The sequence below is a fragment of the Miniopterus natalensis genome, chromosome 6, assembly GCF_054644295.1.
Source record: "Miniopterus natalensis isolate mMinNat1 chromosome 6, mMinNat1.hap1, whole genome shotgun sequence".
NCBI lineage: Eukaryota > Metazoa > Chordata > Mammalia > Chiroptera > Miniopteridae > Miniopterus > Miniopterus natalensis.
Window position 1 is genome coordinate 53,036,947 of NC_142086.1, and position 17,059 is coordinate 53,054,005.

At 38.3% G+C, this 17,059-nt stretch overlaps 1 protein-coding gene across 2 annotated transcripts in view; it reads right to left on the minus strand.

The window, feature by feature from the left end:
* LPP (LIM domain containing preferred translocation partner in lipoma) overlaps nucleotides 1-17,059 on the minus strand; it is a 601,611-nt gene that overhangs the window by 222,524 nt on the left and 362,028 nt on the right. For both annotated transcript variants that reach the window (XM_087818248.1, XM_016200064.2), the window contains one exon: nucleotides 7,457-8,146. In XM_087818248.1, coding sequence (XP_087674374.1) covers nucleotides 7,457-8,146 — 690 coding nt within the window. The remainder of the gene's footprint in view (nucleotides 1-7,456; nucleotides 8,147-17,059) is intronic.

Here is a 17,059-nt window from a genome sequence, read left to right on the forward strand (position 1 = left end):
TTACATTAGCACCCAAAATATAAAATGCTTCTGGATAATTTAACAACATCTATGCAAAAGTACAATAAATTGTTGAGATAAATTAACGAAGACATAAATAAAATGAGAGATATACCATGTTCATGGTTTAGAAGACTCAATATTATTAAGATATCAGCTTTTTTTCAAATTGACTTAGAGACTCAATGAAATCTCAATCAAAATCATAGCAGGTTATTTTGTGGAAAGTAGCAAGTTGATGCTAAAATTTGTATGGAAATGGAAAGGATTTAAAATAATCAAAACACTTTGAAAAGACAAAGATAGAAACAGACACTTCCTGATTTTAAAACCTACTATAAATGTCAGTGATCAAGATAATGTGGCACTGGCCTACAGATAGATAAAGTAATGGAATAGAATTGAGAGAAGTCCAGATAGAACCACACATATATAGTCAATTGATTTTTGTCAAACATGTTTAGATAATTCAAGGAGGGGGGAAAAGAGCCTTTTCAACAAATTTTCATTCTGGAAAAACTAGATATCCAAATGGGAAAAAATGAACTTTGACCTTAAATAGAAGTGAATCATAACCCTAATTTATGCTGTTAAACACCTAAAAGAAAACATAGACTAAAATATTTGTGACCATGAGGAGGCAAACAGAGCTAAGGAAACAAAATCCACAAATTATAGATGATAAAAGTGATAAATTGAGATTCATCAAAATTAAAAACATGTGCTCTTCAGAAAACAACATTAAGAAAATGGGAAGTCAAGTCACAGCCTAGGAATTAATATTGGCAAAGCATATATCTAAGAACTCTTATTCAGAGCATGTAATGTACTGTTACAACTCAATAAAAATAAATAATACAATTAAAAAATGGGCCAGAAATTTGATGACACTTCACAAAAAAAGACCTAAGAGTGGCCAATAAGTGGATGAATAATTAAAGTGTTCCAGATCATTAGTCAAAAGAAGAATGCAACTATAAGCCACAATGAGGTATATCTATGCACCATGAAACAGCTAAAGAGTGACAAAAGCAGGATTGGGGTGCAAGTGGACCTCTCAAACACTACTGGTGACAATATAAACTGGTACCTTTAGGAAAACAGTTTCACAGTTTTTGAGGATATTAAATACTTACTCCATGACCTAGCAATTCCACTCCTAGGTATTTATACAATAGAAATGAAACTATATGTACAAAGACATGTACCTGAATGTTCATAGCAGCTTCATTCATAACTCAAGAAGGGAAAAAAACAAAAACAAATGCCTCAAAAACAGCGAATAGATAAACAAAATGTAGTCTATACCCATACGATGCAACACTACTTAGCAATAAAAATGAATGAACTATTGATGCACACAATAACATAGATGAATTTAAAAAAATATATATTCTGAGTAAAAGAAGCCCAGACATGAGAGGCCATACTGTGTGATTCCATGTATATGAAATTCAAGAAAGGATCAAAATGTTCAGTATTAGAAAGCAGATTGACTGCCTAGGCCGAGGGTAAAAGGCATTGACTGTAACAGGGCATGTGGGAGATCTGCAGGTTGTTGAAACATTTCTATTTTGATTTTAGTGTTGACTTCACAGGCATATACACATCAAAAGTATCCTGCCTTATACACTTAAAATGGACACATGTCATTGAATGTAAATTAAACCTCAAAGAAGAAATTAAAAATATGAATTAACAAATTGCATGGACCTTTTGCAAGTGCAAAATGTAAAAAAGACCCTGTGTACGTAACAACATACTTATAAACACATGTATCCCAGAAGGAAAGTAAAATGTTAGAGCAACAGTGAACCTCAGAAATTGTCTTGCTACTCTGGATACAGAGTTGGTGATGTGACAATGCGTGTGTATATTGAGGTCACGTAAACTGATTTGATAAAGTAGATTTCAGTTTTGGCATTTTACTGAACAGCCTGCTAAGTTCTAAAGCAGGGCTTACTCTTCGTTTTAGAAGAACATAGTAAGTTTCTTCAAGCATCCTCATTAAACAAGAATGCATTATGCACTGTGTTAGTCATTCTGGGGGAAAACAGGGTTGTTCAGATACTATCTGTATCCCATAAATCTCCAAGTCTAATATACGCTGGGGCTTCGGTTGGTGGAAGTCAGGTATATAATCAATTCTAGCATAGTGAAAAGTCTGAAAACGTCTACAAGAGAAGGTAAAATAATGCACAACTCGATTTCAGGAAGGGGAAAATCCTTCACAAGAGAGATTAGAACTTTAGTTGGGTCTTACTGGACCACATTTGAATGTGGTTCAAAATATTTTATTTATTTCAGGGAGGTCTGGGGAGACATTTTAGGAAGAAAGAACTCCATGACCAAAATAACAGATGAGAAAGAACTAGGAATATAAATTCTTAGCTGGAAGCCCAGATGCTTAAAAAGGGAAGATAAAACTGGAAATCCAGGCAGGGAACTTCTGAAGGGTTTTGAAAAAGGCAATTAATGGCAAGGGCAGAGCCCAATGGCAGAAAGATTAATCTGGTGGCCTGTATAGAATGAACAGGTGTGGAGAGATTAGAGGTGGAGATACCCATTAAGAGGACATTTCAACGGTGCAGGTGAGAAATGAGAACTGAACTAGGACAGCCACAAGGGGGATTTAGATAAGAAAACAGATTTGAAATATTGTGAAATTAGAAAGAACCTTGGGACAAGTTGTGCATGGATGATTAGGAAGAGGAAGTGTAGCCCCAAGGCCTCAAGCCTGGGAGCCTGGCAGGGACTTAACGGGTGCTTCCCCTCCCACTGTCCATCTCATGACACCGCGCCACGACTGCCTGAGACCACGAAATGTCCACTTGTGATGTGGGCTACAGCTGAGCCACATCGAGTGGTGGGTGTTGCCAAGATCCATGATTTTCCAGGGGGAAAACATGAGGAAAACCTTCAGAAGACAGGCTTGGAGCTGTGGCTCTCCCGTAAACTTGACTTACGATTTTTGAGTAACTCTCCTTACTGAGCTTTTGAACCCTCAGCAGTACCAGAGAGAAAGCAACTTCTGTGCTTAATGCACCTGGATTTTGTGAGGTCCACAAAGCACTACGGAAACTGAGTAGCCCTCTGCAACAGGAGTTACTAACATTGCTGTCACTGCTTCCTCAAGTATTTGCATCTCTGCACTTGGCCAGGAATTATCACTGCCCTGAGGCATTTATCCACATCCGTCCTCCCTCTCATCCTAACATCTCTTCTTTTTTGTTTCTCTAACCCTGGAATTGAGAGAGATTTAGCACAAGGAATACCAAAAAGATAGTTCTCTCCAAAATACTATCAATTCTTCGCGATACACCCAATGTATAGGGCATCCCAAAAAATGTATGCACACACTTTGAATAATTATAAAGGCAGTGTTTATTAAAATACATCTCATTTTTAAAATTGAACTATCGGCTGTTATATACTTTTTTGGGGAGGCACACCCTGTATTATGGCCTTCTCTTTTCCATAATGAAAAAATAAAAGCTAAACATTTTAGTATTCCTTGAGTGTGTGAAATGCTACTGTATCAGCATTTGCAAATATTTTCTTAATCTTACCAGATTATAGGCTTTAGAGACCCTTCAACAATGATCACGTGAAGGGATCATCACCTTGACTCTCTTCTCTGACCTATTAAATATCCCAGTTTAAAAAACTAAATGAAGAGCAGTGACCTACTCTAAGTCTGAAAAAGCTAACAACAACTTTGTCAAGTTTACTGAAAGGCAGTTTGCTGTTCTCCAAAGGCCTCACCTTCCTAAAGGATTTCCAAGGAAATTTTGGTAATAGATGATTTTTGAAGTTAACCTAACTCCCACATGAGGTGGGCCTCTCTACTTTTCCTGGGATACACAGCATCAGTGCTTTTTACACAGTATGGGGCACATCACTGTCTCTTTACCTGACCTGAGGCTGACACAGATTAGGTTCATGACAAGGGAGTGGGTGCTAGGGATGCCCGGCCACCCCGGACCAGAGTGATGACTAGCCCCCAAGGTCCTGGCTCTGGGACTTTCAGCTAACTCACCTTATCTGAATCTTGGAAAAAACACACACCCCACTTCCCAGGGATGTGAAGACAATGCATGGGACAGGCGTTCTGTGGACTACACAACATGCAGATATTAGCTTTTATAAAAAAAGAGAGAAGATTCTGCTATTTCTTTAAGAGGATTTTAAGTGAGAGGGGAACATTTCTCTCTCATAAAGACTTGTTTATAATAATATTTTTCAAGGAACTCAGCTCAGATGGTACAGGAAACACATTATGGTCTACTGTGGTATGCAAATTCTCTGCTCAGCACATTATAGGAACACAAATATAATCATGGTCCTCCAAGCCCTGCAGCTTCTGTTCTCCTTCCTTTCTTCATTCACTTCTTCACTCCCCTCTTTTTTCTTTTCTTTCTTTTCTCTTTTCTTTCTTGCCCTTTTCCTTCCCTTCCTCTCCCTCTTTTTTTTTTTAATTGCACCATGATGTAGGAAATAAAAGCAACTCACCTCAAGTACAGGGGAGATTTATTTACTTCATTAAAAAAATTTCCTTAAGAGTTAAAGGCCAAATTCTTCAGAATGTCTCAAGGTAACAAAACATCATTGTTTTAAGGCATGAAGGTAAGTTTTCCATCAGTGACTAAAAATTGGAAATAAAGGAAAGCCAGTGAAAACTGAACAGTCCTCACTTGGCAATTATTCCGCTTTTGGAAATTTCCAAGCCCTCTGCAATCATTAATTAGAGAAGATGATGTTCCACTTTACTGAGGCTAGACGCGTGACATAAAGAGGTCTAGAGGCTTTCCTCAAGCTGAAAGAGGAATGTCACTGGAGGAGCTGGGATTAGACTTAGGAGCTCATTTTTCATGCCAGTAGTCACACCACTAAGCTAAGCAGAGTCAATACTGGGACAATAAGGTCCTCTGTGCACAGGTGCAGTGAATACAGCAGTGTTCTGCTCACAGACTGGCCATGAAAGAGCCCATCCCCTCAGTCACCAGAGCCCCCACAACACACAACATATCTGCAGCCTCATCAGCCTCTTTCCCCTCTCCCAAAACATAGACAGATGGCTAAATACCAACCCCTAACCACTCTCCTTAATAATCACAGAGAAAAGTACATGATTTGATTTTCATTTTTAAAATGCACAATGTGATGTTCAAACACATGACACTGTTGAAAAACAAATATTTCAAAAAAAAATTTTTAAATGACATGAAATTCACTGATATCCAGAATCTATAATAATGCAATAGATCATCCTGAATAAATTACAAAAAGAAGGAAAATCAAGTTTCGTGCTCTCTGGTGAGCGGTTAATAAAAGTTCACTCCTTCACCCCGAGTAGGCTGTCAAAGCCCACGTCCTAGTGATGCAGCTGGACCCAGCATCTTAGATCCAAGTGTTGTCTTTTCCTACACCACTGGATCAGTTCTAATGTTGAATGAAGAAGGACTGTCCCAAGTGCCCAGTGACATGATGGGAAAACAGGAAACTCAAAGACTCACTCAGTACTTCTGACAAGATTATTCCCTCCACCTAGACACACTTCTGCTCTGTCTCATGTCTGTTTCTCCAGGTGGAGTGACAGAATCCTAAAACAACTCGGGGCCCATCTCTTTCCATTATCCTAAAACAACTCGGGGCCCATCTCTTTCCATTAAGACCATCACTCAGCCATCTTAACAGTCAGGCTGCTTCGGATGGAGCAAAACTACATACTTAATTGAGCTTAAATGTTAATGCCAATTATCCCAACCTAAACTTGTAATCTACCATAGGGGAATTTACTGTAGTTGTGCCAAAGGGAGGTAAAGTTGAATAATCTAACTTTTTTGAACTGCTTGCTTTGAGGGACAGAAAGGATTAATGCAAATATACTGTAATGTTAACAATGGAAGGCTATCCAGATTGGTTATTTTGGACAAGCTTTATTTAAAAACAAACAAACAAACAAATGTACTGACATTTATTTTCATAAAGCGATTTTAGAAAGAAAGGCTTTCCAAGAGCAATGTTTCCAAAACACTTAACATTTAAACTTGGAAACTTTATGTTGGAGTATGATCATGGCTGGCCCACTTTCATGTAAAAGGTATTCATAAGTGCCCCCACTTTCTGGGAAGGGTTTTTTTCCTCTAAGGAGCCTAAAATTCATTTTGGAGCACCATTAATAGAGCAGATACTTTCATGTGAAAATAGTGGTTTAGTAAACACACTACTAGGAGAGCAAGGACCTGACAGATTTTTGTTATAATGTTGAAAACATGAATAAATATTTCTGTAAACAGACAATATCAAATGTGTTAAGGATTTATATATATATATATATATATATATATTCCTTCTACCGAATTTGCCCCCAAATTACCATTCAGCTTCTAACTATTTCTGATTTCTCACAGCTGTAACTGAAAGGAAGGAGGGCTCTGTTCCAACCCAATGGCTGGAAACTAGCTTGGTTTATCCGTCTCACCCCTTCCAAGTAATTTGCCATGGCTCCTCTTGTCAGGGTAAAAGAAAACATCATCATGCTGGTTCCAGTACTCATGGAAAATCAAAGTTATAGGCCAGTAGGTATGTGTAATATCAAGTGTTACCTATCCAAAGGAAATAACTGAACATGTTGACTTAAAAGACGTATATGCTTGCAAGTAAATTAAACAATGAAAAAGATAACTGTCATAAAGAATTTTTTTAATTGCCTAATAGGGTTAAAGTCTAGCCAGTAAGATTCCTCTTGGAGGATCAGGAATGTGGATAGACAAGGGGAGATAAACAATTGCCATTGCACTGCAACAGCCTCTTCCCAAAGGAAACTAGACAAGGTGTCCGCATTACCTTAGATCCCCTCGGCCTCACTTGTCTCCTGGGCTGTTGGCCACTTGTTATGTCCTAGCAGCCACTGTGGTACCAACTTTGCTTGAATTCTGACCACCATCACAAAAGCCCAACCTGACAGCAGCTCACCATGTTTTCCCTGCATACTTCTCACCTCCAGATCTGTTGATGTCCTGACCCTGTAAGGCATGGGATGCTACAGGTTTGTTTGGTGTCCAGGTAAACGCAGTGTCTAAGTGTGAGGAAGTTTCTGACTCACAGAGAAGCTTGGACCAAGAAGAGACAAGAGCTGGAAGCATAATGATTTTCCCTTTTCCCCAACACAAAAAGATTATCCTGAGCAGCTACAGTTCATATGATCTTTTGGAAGATGATCTTTCAAATTTGAACAAGCAGATGCAACTCATACTAAACAATAGCCACACTGGTAAGTTATCCCCAGTAGGATCTCCTTCTTTTCCCACTTCACTCATGCTTCCCTGGGATTATACTTTCTAATGAAATTAAAACAGCAGGTACATTTTTGCTTTAGATTCTGGCTTCTGGGGAAGGCACGGTAAGGTAAGGCAGCCCTTCATTCCCATCATGATGTCAATGAGTTTCTTACCTTTGGTTGCAGGGGTGGTGCAGAGGGGGCTGGAACAGGATCCGTGATATAAGTCTTCTTGGGACCAGCAACTGGGTACATCCCAGCAGGTTGCTGGTTTCCTGTCCCAGAGGGAGTGTACCCTTGTTCTCGCTTCCAGGTATTGGGGTGACCTTGTTGACCATAGGCAGGATCAGAATCATTTTTCGCCCCATACACAGGCCCTGCTGGGCAATAGGCTTCATAATAGCGTCCTTGGTTAGGGCCATACCCATACCCAGGCTCAGGCTGAAGGCCTGGTGGTGGAATATATGCATAATCCATGCCTCCCCGTGTTGGAGGAGGTAGACCCTGCCCAGAAATAGGAACTGGTTGAGTGTTATAACCCTGGTGCCCTGGTCCTGGGCCATAAAATTGTCCTGGGGAAGGGGCAGCCATGTAATGAGAGCTGGGCTGGGCTGACTTCACTTGCACATTGAAGGTAGGCCTTGAAGGAGTGGAGGCCGTAGTGTAGGAGGCTGGCACTGGCTGCGGCTGGGGCTTTAGTGTTCCAATTGGAGCCACAGGGATGGGTCCAGCCTGAGGTGCCGGCTGTGGTTTCAGTGTAGACTTTTTGGTTGCTGTTAGAGGGGGTTGGTTTGGTATGACCATTCTCTTGTGCCCTGTGACAGGGGTGGAGACTGGAGGAGAGGCTGTTGCACCAGCAGAGCCCTAGAAAGAGAGAGAAGAAAAAAGAAAACAACATAGATTACTGCCCGTGGACAATAAAGAAATATTAAAAACTGTGAATTATTATTTTTGTATTAACTCCACAAAATACAAATACAGCATGGTTCCTGCCTTCTAAGAGTTCAGAGATTAACAGAAAAATCAGCTGCGTTTTTGTGTATGACCAATGAACAATCTGAAAAGGAAGCCAAGGGAACAATTCCATTTACAATACCATCAAGATAAAAATACTTAGGAATAAATGTAACCAAAGAAGTGAAAGACGTGTATACTGAAAAGTACAAAATGTTGCTGAAATAAATTAAAGAAGACACAAATAAATAGAAAGACAACCGTGTTTGTGGATTGGGAGACTTTAATATAGTTGAGAAGTTAATACTTCCCAGAGTGGCCTACAGATTTAATGCTATCCTTTGAAAATCCCAAGGGTACCATTTTTTGCAAACACAGAAAAATCCATCCTAAAACTCACATGCAATCTCAAGAAACTTTGTATAGCCAAAGCAATCTTGACACACAAAAAAAGGAAAATTGGAGATTTCAAACTGCCCAATCTAAAAACGTATTATACAACTATAATAATCAAAACAGTGTGGAAGTGTCATAAAGACAGATATATAAACCAATGCAATAGGATAGGGAATCAAGGAATAAACCATCGAATGCATGTCAAGTTGATTTGTTATAATGGTGTCAAGGCCATTCAATAGGGGGAAAGCAGTCATTTCAACAAATGGTGTGGGGACAACTGGATACCCACATGCAAAAGAATGAAGTCGGACCCTTACATTACACCCTATACAAAAACTAACACAAAATTTTAGCCCTAAATATAACAGTGCAAACTATAATATTCTTAAAAGAAAACATAGGAGGGAAGCTTCATGACATTAGATTTGGCAATTTTTTTATTTTATTTTTTTATGTATAACACCAAAAGCACTAAAAACAAAAGAAAATAAGTGGAGCTCTATGATCTCAAAGTATCCAAAGACTTAGTCACCATAGTGCTAAAAGGATGTGCTGGAAAAAGAAAACTGGAGGACTGGGTAGAGGGAACAACAACAAAAGCAAAGAGGGGTGTTGAGAAAAAAACACTCCAGCACAACCAGAGATGTTAAATTTTAGATCAGAGATTCCTGTGAAAGAGTAATTTACCAAAGATAGCTCAGATGCAGCCTCCTCCTCTTGTATCTTCTTGATATCTGCTGCATTCATTCTTTCAACTCAGAAATACTTACTACACAATGGAATATTATTCAGCCATAAAAAAAGAATGAAATCTTGCCATTTTCAACAACGTGGATGAACCTAGTGGGTACTATGCAAGTGGAATAAGCCAGACAGGGAGAGACAAATATCGTGTGATTCCACTTACAGGTAGAATCTAAAGAACAACAACAAAAAACACGAATAAACAAAACAGAAACAGACTCATAGACGTGGAGAACAGACTGAGAGATGGCAGATGGGAGGAGGCTGGGGGGCTGGGTGAAAAAGGTGGAGGGATTGAGAAGTACAAATTGGCAGTTACAGAATCGCCATGGGGATGTAAAGCACAGCATAGGGACTATAGTCAGACTCATAGGGGGAGGGGGAATCACTATGTTAAGTTATGTAAATGTTTAACCACTGTGCTGTACGCCTGAAACTAATATAACGTAATACTGAATGTCAAGTATAATTGAAAAAAGTAAAATCAATCATCTTTAAAAAAAGAAAGAAAAATACCTGCTGAATGATCTAGGAAGGTGTAATGACACAAAGGTGAAAATACCTTCTTTCTGAACTATGGGAGGTTGTAATTATATGGGAGATAAGTAAAGGCTTAGGGAAAGCTTAGAAACCCAAACATTTGTCCTCAGACATTAGTCTATTAGGAATCGGCAAATATTTGAGTGATATGTTTTAATTTTGCTCTGAGATACTATGATTAGATTTGCTGATATAAGAAGTGACCGCACCATAATTTTGTTGTTTATTAACTTCCAGGCAAATTATAGTATGTATAGGAAGAGAGGATCCAAGACTTATATTACTCTATTGTCATTTACTCACACCACGCCACAGGAGATAACAGACATGTGGAATGGATGCTGCTAACTGCTACTTCATCATACAGACTCCCCTTCTTCATTACCCAAAGAATTTCAATTTTGTTCAGGGCAGCAATGTGCCCACTTAAAATATTGCCAAGACTGCTTTGTAGGTAGAAGCTGTCACATGACATGGTTCTGGCCAATGACATGTGCACTAAACATTTTTGGGAAAACTAGGGTTCTCCCTTCCTACTTTTCTCATTTCTTCTTTCTTGCCTGGAACATGGATGTAGGGCTATAAATGGTGAACTATATTGTTCCCATCATCATATAAAAGTATACTGATTCAGATATTTAGTTTTTGAGGAAACACTCTCTGGAGATCTAGGTTGGTCCAGAGGTAAAGATTAAAATATTCCCAGTGCCATGTGGTTAAAATATTACTTCCAGTGTTTGTCAACTACAGAGGAAACCACCCACTGCCAAGGAAACTTTAGAAATGAGAGGGGATATTTTTTATTGTCACAGTGACTAGGGTATGCTATTATCATTGAACGGATGGAGGGCAAACACATCATTGTCAAAACCAAGATAACAATAGTGCCCCTGTTGACATGTATAGACTCTTGGGACACATATCTCCTGGCAAGCTGACTGTGAGGTCTCCAGTTGCCACAGAGGGTCACTGGTCCTCTCTAGGACTTCTTTACAGCACTCTCTCCTTCCTGGCTCAAATAACTGCTCCCACCCCTGGTGCCCTTGAGCCTAGAGGAAATGACAACTCCTACTCTGCTAGCCCCGGATCACTGCTCTGTTCCCATGACTTCTCTGTACTTGTATGTAGAGAGGGCCTTTATAAATTAATGCCCCGAGAAGAGCTAGTGTCAGTGTGTTGTTATTTTTTATTGGATCCTGACTGTTACAGCTATGTTTCCAACCTATTTGTCACAATTGCTGTTTCCTAGGCATTTTGCAATTCTAGATTTCGTTCTGTTAAGTTATAGAAGGCTGTTGAATAGAGTTATCTTTTTCCCCCATTTTTAGTATTAGTCTTTCAGAGGGAAGACTTGCAATTTACTTCTGTCATTTAAGCAACCTGAGTGAACTTTCTCTTCTGCATGAAGGTAGTCCCAAGAGTGCCCAATAGAAAGAGATGCAGTTTTCTCATTAAGAAACTTATTAAAATATATATCCTGAAGAAACTCTAAAATATTTAAATACTCAGTTTGGAGGGTCAGATTTTTCTAATCAACCATGTCAGTCTTAAAAAATGTCAGCATAGATGGAACTGAATGAAAGAAGAAATAAAGCTTTTCTTTGATGACTCAAGATCAGCAGAAACTCAGAGTTCCTATTTGGAACACTTTAAAAACCCAACTATAAATGGAGACAGTGACTGAGCAACTGGGCTAATGACAGGCATACTCTGTGCTGCAGCTGTAAAGAAGTCTGCCCCCAAAACAGATGCCTCAGAAGTCACATATTTTGAAAATGAAAATCAATCACCTTCATAAAGTGAGCAAACAAACAAAAATAATTTATGTATATTTCACACTTTAGAAGCAACTTTTCCACAAATCTCTTTTTCTTTCCCGGTGAACACATACACACACTTACACTGGAACCTGCATGCGGACACACGTGCAGGCACACACACATGTGCGCACACACACACACACACACACACTCTATTCAAATACTCCTCAGGTGTTTGAAGGAAGGCATCAGGACAAGGTTTCAGGAGCTGATGCTTTCTTCTAGGAAATATCTCACTAGGAGAATTCTCTTCTGGAGATAAGAAGGTTCCTCACAACTTTATTATGAATTCCACTGTGTATGTGCTGGCATGTTTATGAGTATTTTGTATATCATAACTATATGTGTGAAAATAGCACACTTAGCTATATATTTTCCTTTTCAACATTCTTTACCTCATTGGAGGTGGAAGGGGTAAAGAAGAGGAATCTTTTTAGAGCATATTTATTTATGTTCTTCATGGTTAAAGAAAGCTATGGCAACACTTTCCTGGCCCGCATATTCAATTAAATGCACAGTGAATTTTTCTACTTGCTGGATTAGTTGGAGCTTCCAAGGATGTATTTTTGGCATTTCACTTCTTTTGTGTTTTTGCAGGAATCCTTAAAGTCTTTATCATGATTTAACATTTTCATTTCGAAAATCAAGTACATTTAAAAATTAAACTCACAAGGATATGTGTCTGTGTGCATGTGTATTTTTTCTGAGGCTTGAATCTATATAGCAGTATTTTTATGTGGTTATTTTTCCGGTAATTAATTAAACATTTCAACATGTAAAGCTCTGTGAAGTTACTGGGAGGAGGATAGTGTCATACAATCAACAGTGCATGTCTCCCTGCCCCTCAGAAGTTTATGCCATGGTAGAGGGGCTAATACATAATCAGTAACTGTTGAATCTGTCTTCATTACCAGGCAGAATTGGTGTGGTCATGAGACAAAAACAGACAAGGGGCTATATGGGCACCTCTTGTGCTGACTTCTTAGAGCAGGTCCTCAACTTCCTTTTAGCCCAAGTCAGCACAACATCTTACATTCATCAATCTCTCTTACCCCTGCCCCCCTATCCCCTGAACACATCTGCATGCACACACACACACACACACACACACACACACACCCCTAATCTAACCCATACATAACCCCTGGTTATTTTTCACATCCCTGTACTTTATTCCATTTTTGCTTCTCTCCCCTAAATTTGGCCCTCAGCACCACTTCCCTAAGCTGTTTATTACCATGGTCCAACCTCACTTCTCTCTCACCTCTCCTCCTTAATACCACTACAGTGATCTCTCTAACATGAACATCTGATTGCGGCTCACGGATGATCCACATTTGGCAATGACTCTGCCTTGTGCTGACTCTGCTTTTTTCTTTTCCACATAGTTTATAAACACTTTACAATCTAACACTTGCCTAACTGTCCAGCCACCTCCAGTTTTTCACAGCATGCACTCCAGCTCATGTAGGGACTGAAATAGACCATACCTGTACGCCTGTGCTCATATCTGTCAGCCAGGGCCTCCTCTATGCTCTGTGATCCATGCTCTACAGCTCTACCATGCTTCTCCCATGCTGCTCCAACACAGCCATCTCCTTCCTGACAGTTGTCTGCATATTCTCCAAGTCTCATGCTTGACTCCCCTGGAAGGATGCTAAAGTTCTTTCTACAGTTCTTCACTTATACTCCCAATAGGCTTGGTACATACCTCCATAAAAATAATCATATGGTCTTTTAATAATTCACTGGTATGTTTTATAAGTTGTAAAGAAGTCAAACTGTAAGCTATAGAAAATCAAATTATCATGGTCTTCAACAGAAATATTTATATTTTTAATAGAAAAGACCGTCAAGAACTTCTATGTCTCCTCAACAGTGACAGCAGGGACTCAAGCTTTTTCCTCTAAAAGTACTTTTCTAATTTTTCTGTAAAATTGCTACTAATGACATTAGCCAACATTCTGCCCAATGGCCACTGAATAATGATCTTCTTTACCTGACACAGGACCTCCTCTCTTCTCTTTCTCTCTATTCACTCTCTCTAGGACCTTGCCCGCAACTTAAAAAACCTTTCATTATGAAGACTCATAAATTTCTGTCTCCAGAATTCTCTGTATTCTGAATGCTAAGTCCAAGTTTTCAACTATTTCATGAGTCAACTTGGATGTCTCATATGCTCTTCAGGCTCAACATGTTAAAAACTGTTCATCTTCTTCCTTGGATCTATATTTCACGCTGCTATTCTGGTTTTCCGATCCAGGTATTGCTCAAATGAGAACATGAAGAGTCATTCTTGAGCCTCTACCTCACATCTCATTCAAGTTCTAAATCCTGTTGATCCAATTGCCTAGATACAAAATATTAGAACCCTCAAATATGCCCACATTTCACTATTTCCACCGCTGCAACTTTATTCCAAGATACTTCCGCCTCTTATGAGGAATGCTCCAACATTATACAAATTGGTGTCCCAGTGTCTACTTTTGCACCCTTCAGTGAATCCTTCATTCTGTAGCTAGAGTGATTCATTTCAAATGAAAACCTGATCACATTACTTTTTTACTTTTAAGTAGATTTTCACAGACTGAGAGGGATAATTTAGACTCAAACTATCTCTCCTGCCTCTACTTGAGAGTTACATGACATGTTACTCTCTGACATTGACTCTTTAATATTCAATGTGCCAGGCTCTCTCCCACCTCAAGGATTATATCCATGTACTTCCCTATCTTCCTCTGATTTCTAAGTCGAGCTGATACCTAACAATTCCTTAGGTCTCAACCTGAATATTAGGTTCTTCAATGGACTTTTGCCTGAATCCTCTGACATAGTGCCCATTCTTTACTCCTCCCCTTCTGCACATATAACACTTGTATATGTCTGTTTTCACAGGGTTAGAGATTGTCCCTTTTATTCTGCTTCCCTAGTGGCTTTTTAATATCTTAGAACATAGTGGAGATGTTTAACAAATATCTGAATGAGTTAATCAATGAGTAATGGTCTCTCAAGAAAAATGCATTTCTCTTTTCAGATTATAACATACAAAATATGAGCTGCTTCATTTCTCCCATTCCTTGACAATCAAGAAACTCTGTGATACATTTAATGAATGCTTAATTACAGTAATCTCATTGTTCTCTACCTCTAAATAGTTTAATGACTTTACTTCTTGAATTTATGAATAATACCATCTTTCAAAGAAGCATTTGAGGCACTTATTTTCATTTTAATGGTCATGTTCTATATGTAACTTCTACTTGATGCTGGCTCAAATCTCTTACAGAAATAGTAAAAACAAGAAAAGGCACCTAAATACATTAAACAATTTTTATCAACATTTACTGAAATATAATACATTTTTAATTAATTACCAAGTAATTACAATATCCCAAACCTTAGGAATTGAATTAATCCAAAATCCAAACTATTTAATCAATAAAAAAATATTGAAATTCTGCTATGTGTTAGTCAATGAGCTAGATGTTAGAGCCACAACAAGACAAAGGGAATCAGAGTCACTGCACTGAGAGGATTCTTAGTTATTTCAATTTTGGGGACAAAATTTTGTTTATTGAGCAAAAATTACTTCTACTTGAAAAGGAAACATGCTAAAGTAACAGAAGGAGAAAGTATACAAAAACTAAAGCCTTATATATAAACAGCAACATAAAACTCAAACCCCCTTCATTATATTTGATTTCAGCAAAGTAATGATATAAAAAAATGCTTAAGATGTTAAATGTAAATGTTAAATACAGAACGTTAAATGAAAAATACAGAATGTAAAATCAATCATATGTGTTATACAACTGAAGCTACATAAAATGATATTTCCATATGGACAAAGAATAAACAAAATATGGAAAGGGAGATGGTGATTTGTTAGATGGTAGGATTATGAGCATTTCATCTTCAATTCTATTTTCATGACTATTATTTAAAGTTACTTGAACAAAACCTGATGACCATTTTTCTCTTGCAGTTATCTACTTTGTCTATGTATCCTTCTGGCAGAAAAACAAACTAAAATACCTCTTAGTGATGAAAAAAAAAAGTATAATAATACCAAACATTTATGTAGCATTTACTTCGTGTAAACATTTTGTGTCAAATGCAGTTTATACTTAATCCTCACAAGCATCTTTGAGACAGGAACTATAATTATCCCTATTTTCCAGCTGAAGATCCTGATGCCTAGAAAAATTAAGTCACTGCCCAAGGTTACAGTGCAAGCAGTTGGCAAATCCAGGTTTCAAACCCAGATAGCTTGGCTCCATTGTTTGGGGTTTTAAAAACCTTTCTATCTCTCTCAGGTAAAGAAAGAGTGAAACAGACCACATGACAAAAAACAAAAAATAAGAAGTCTTCTCAGTGTATCTACGGTTTTCCTATGTTTATGAGATGGAAGATCAAGATACAGGTACCGAAAAAGAATTCTCTCCTTGAAGAAAGCAAACGGAGTTAATGGAACAACAGGTACTTCATGTTGCTACCTGGGAAACAACAGAGTGACATGGACTGTGCAGAACAGAAGAGTTCATATACTGTGTAAAGGCAGCTTGTATGCTGTGTCTGCTGATTGTGCCAAATGAAAATGAACCCAAGGTTCCTCTTCTGACTTTTGTTGCAAACACGTGGAAGTTAAGGGAAGGATTTCTGCAGGCCAAAGGTAGTGTATGAGGTGCATTTTGCAACCTGCAGTCTAAATTAAGGACACCAGCAAAAAGAAATATCACTAGGGAGGAGGATGAATGAAATTGGAGGGCTGTGCTCTAGAATGCAGGAGGGGAGAAAAAAATTCCCAGTTTGTCATTGTTAAGTGGCATTTAAAAAGTCACGTTACTTCTCCAGACTGACTCCTCATCTGAACAGCAAAGAAGACTTAAAAATACTGGGGGTTTTTCTTGCTTTTATAATGAGGAGTCTATCTTTTTCTTCAAATCAAAGTCTTTCTATAACCTAGATAAAAGATGAGCTTTCTGGATGACGCACAGGGTTGAGAGCGGACCACCCACGTGCTTCTTGTTTTTCTAATGCTATTCCTTTGTAAAAGAAGACATAATGACTTTCAAAATCCAGCGATTTCAAGAGTAAATCCTGAATACTCGTGATGAGCTTTAATGGCCAATAAGGGTTCAATCTCATCTCTAATGATTCATACCAGGCAGGTACCTGATAATCACTGGATAAATGAATGGATAGATTTGGTTTCTCAGTTTGTAAATAAGAAAAAAATGCAAACATAGCTTACCTATTTTAGTTGTAATGACACGCATTCTCATTTGATACTTGTCTTTTGCTTAATAAAAGATTACTT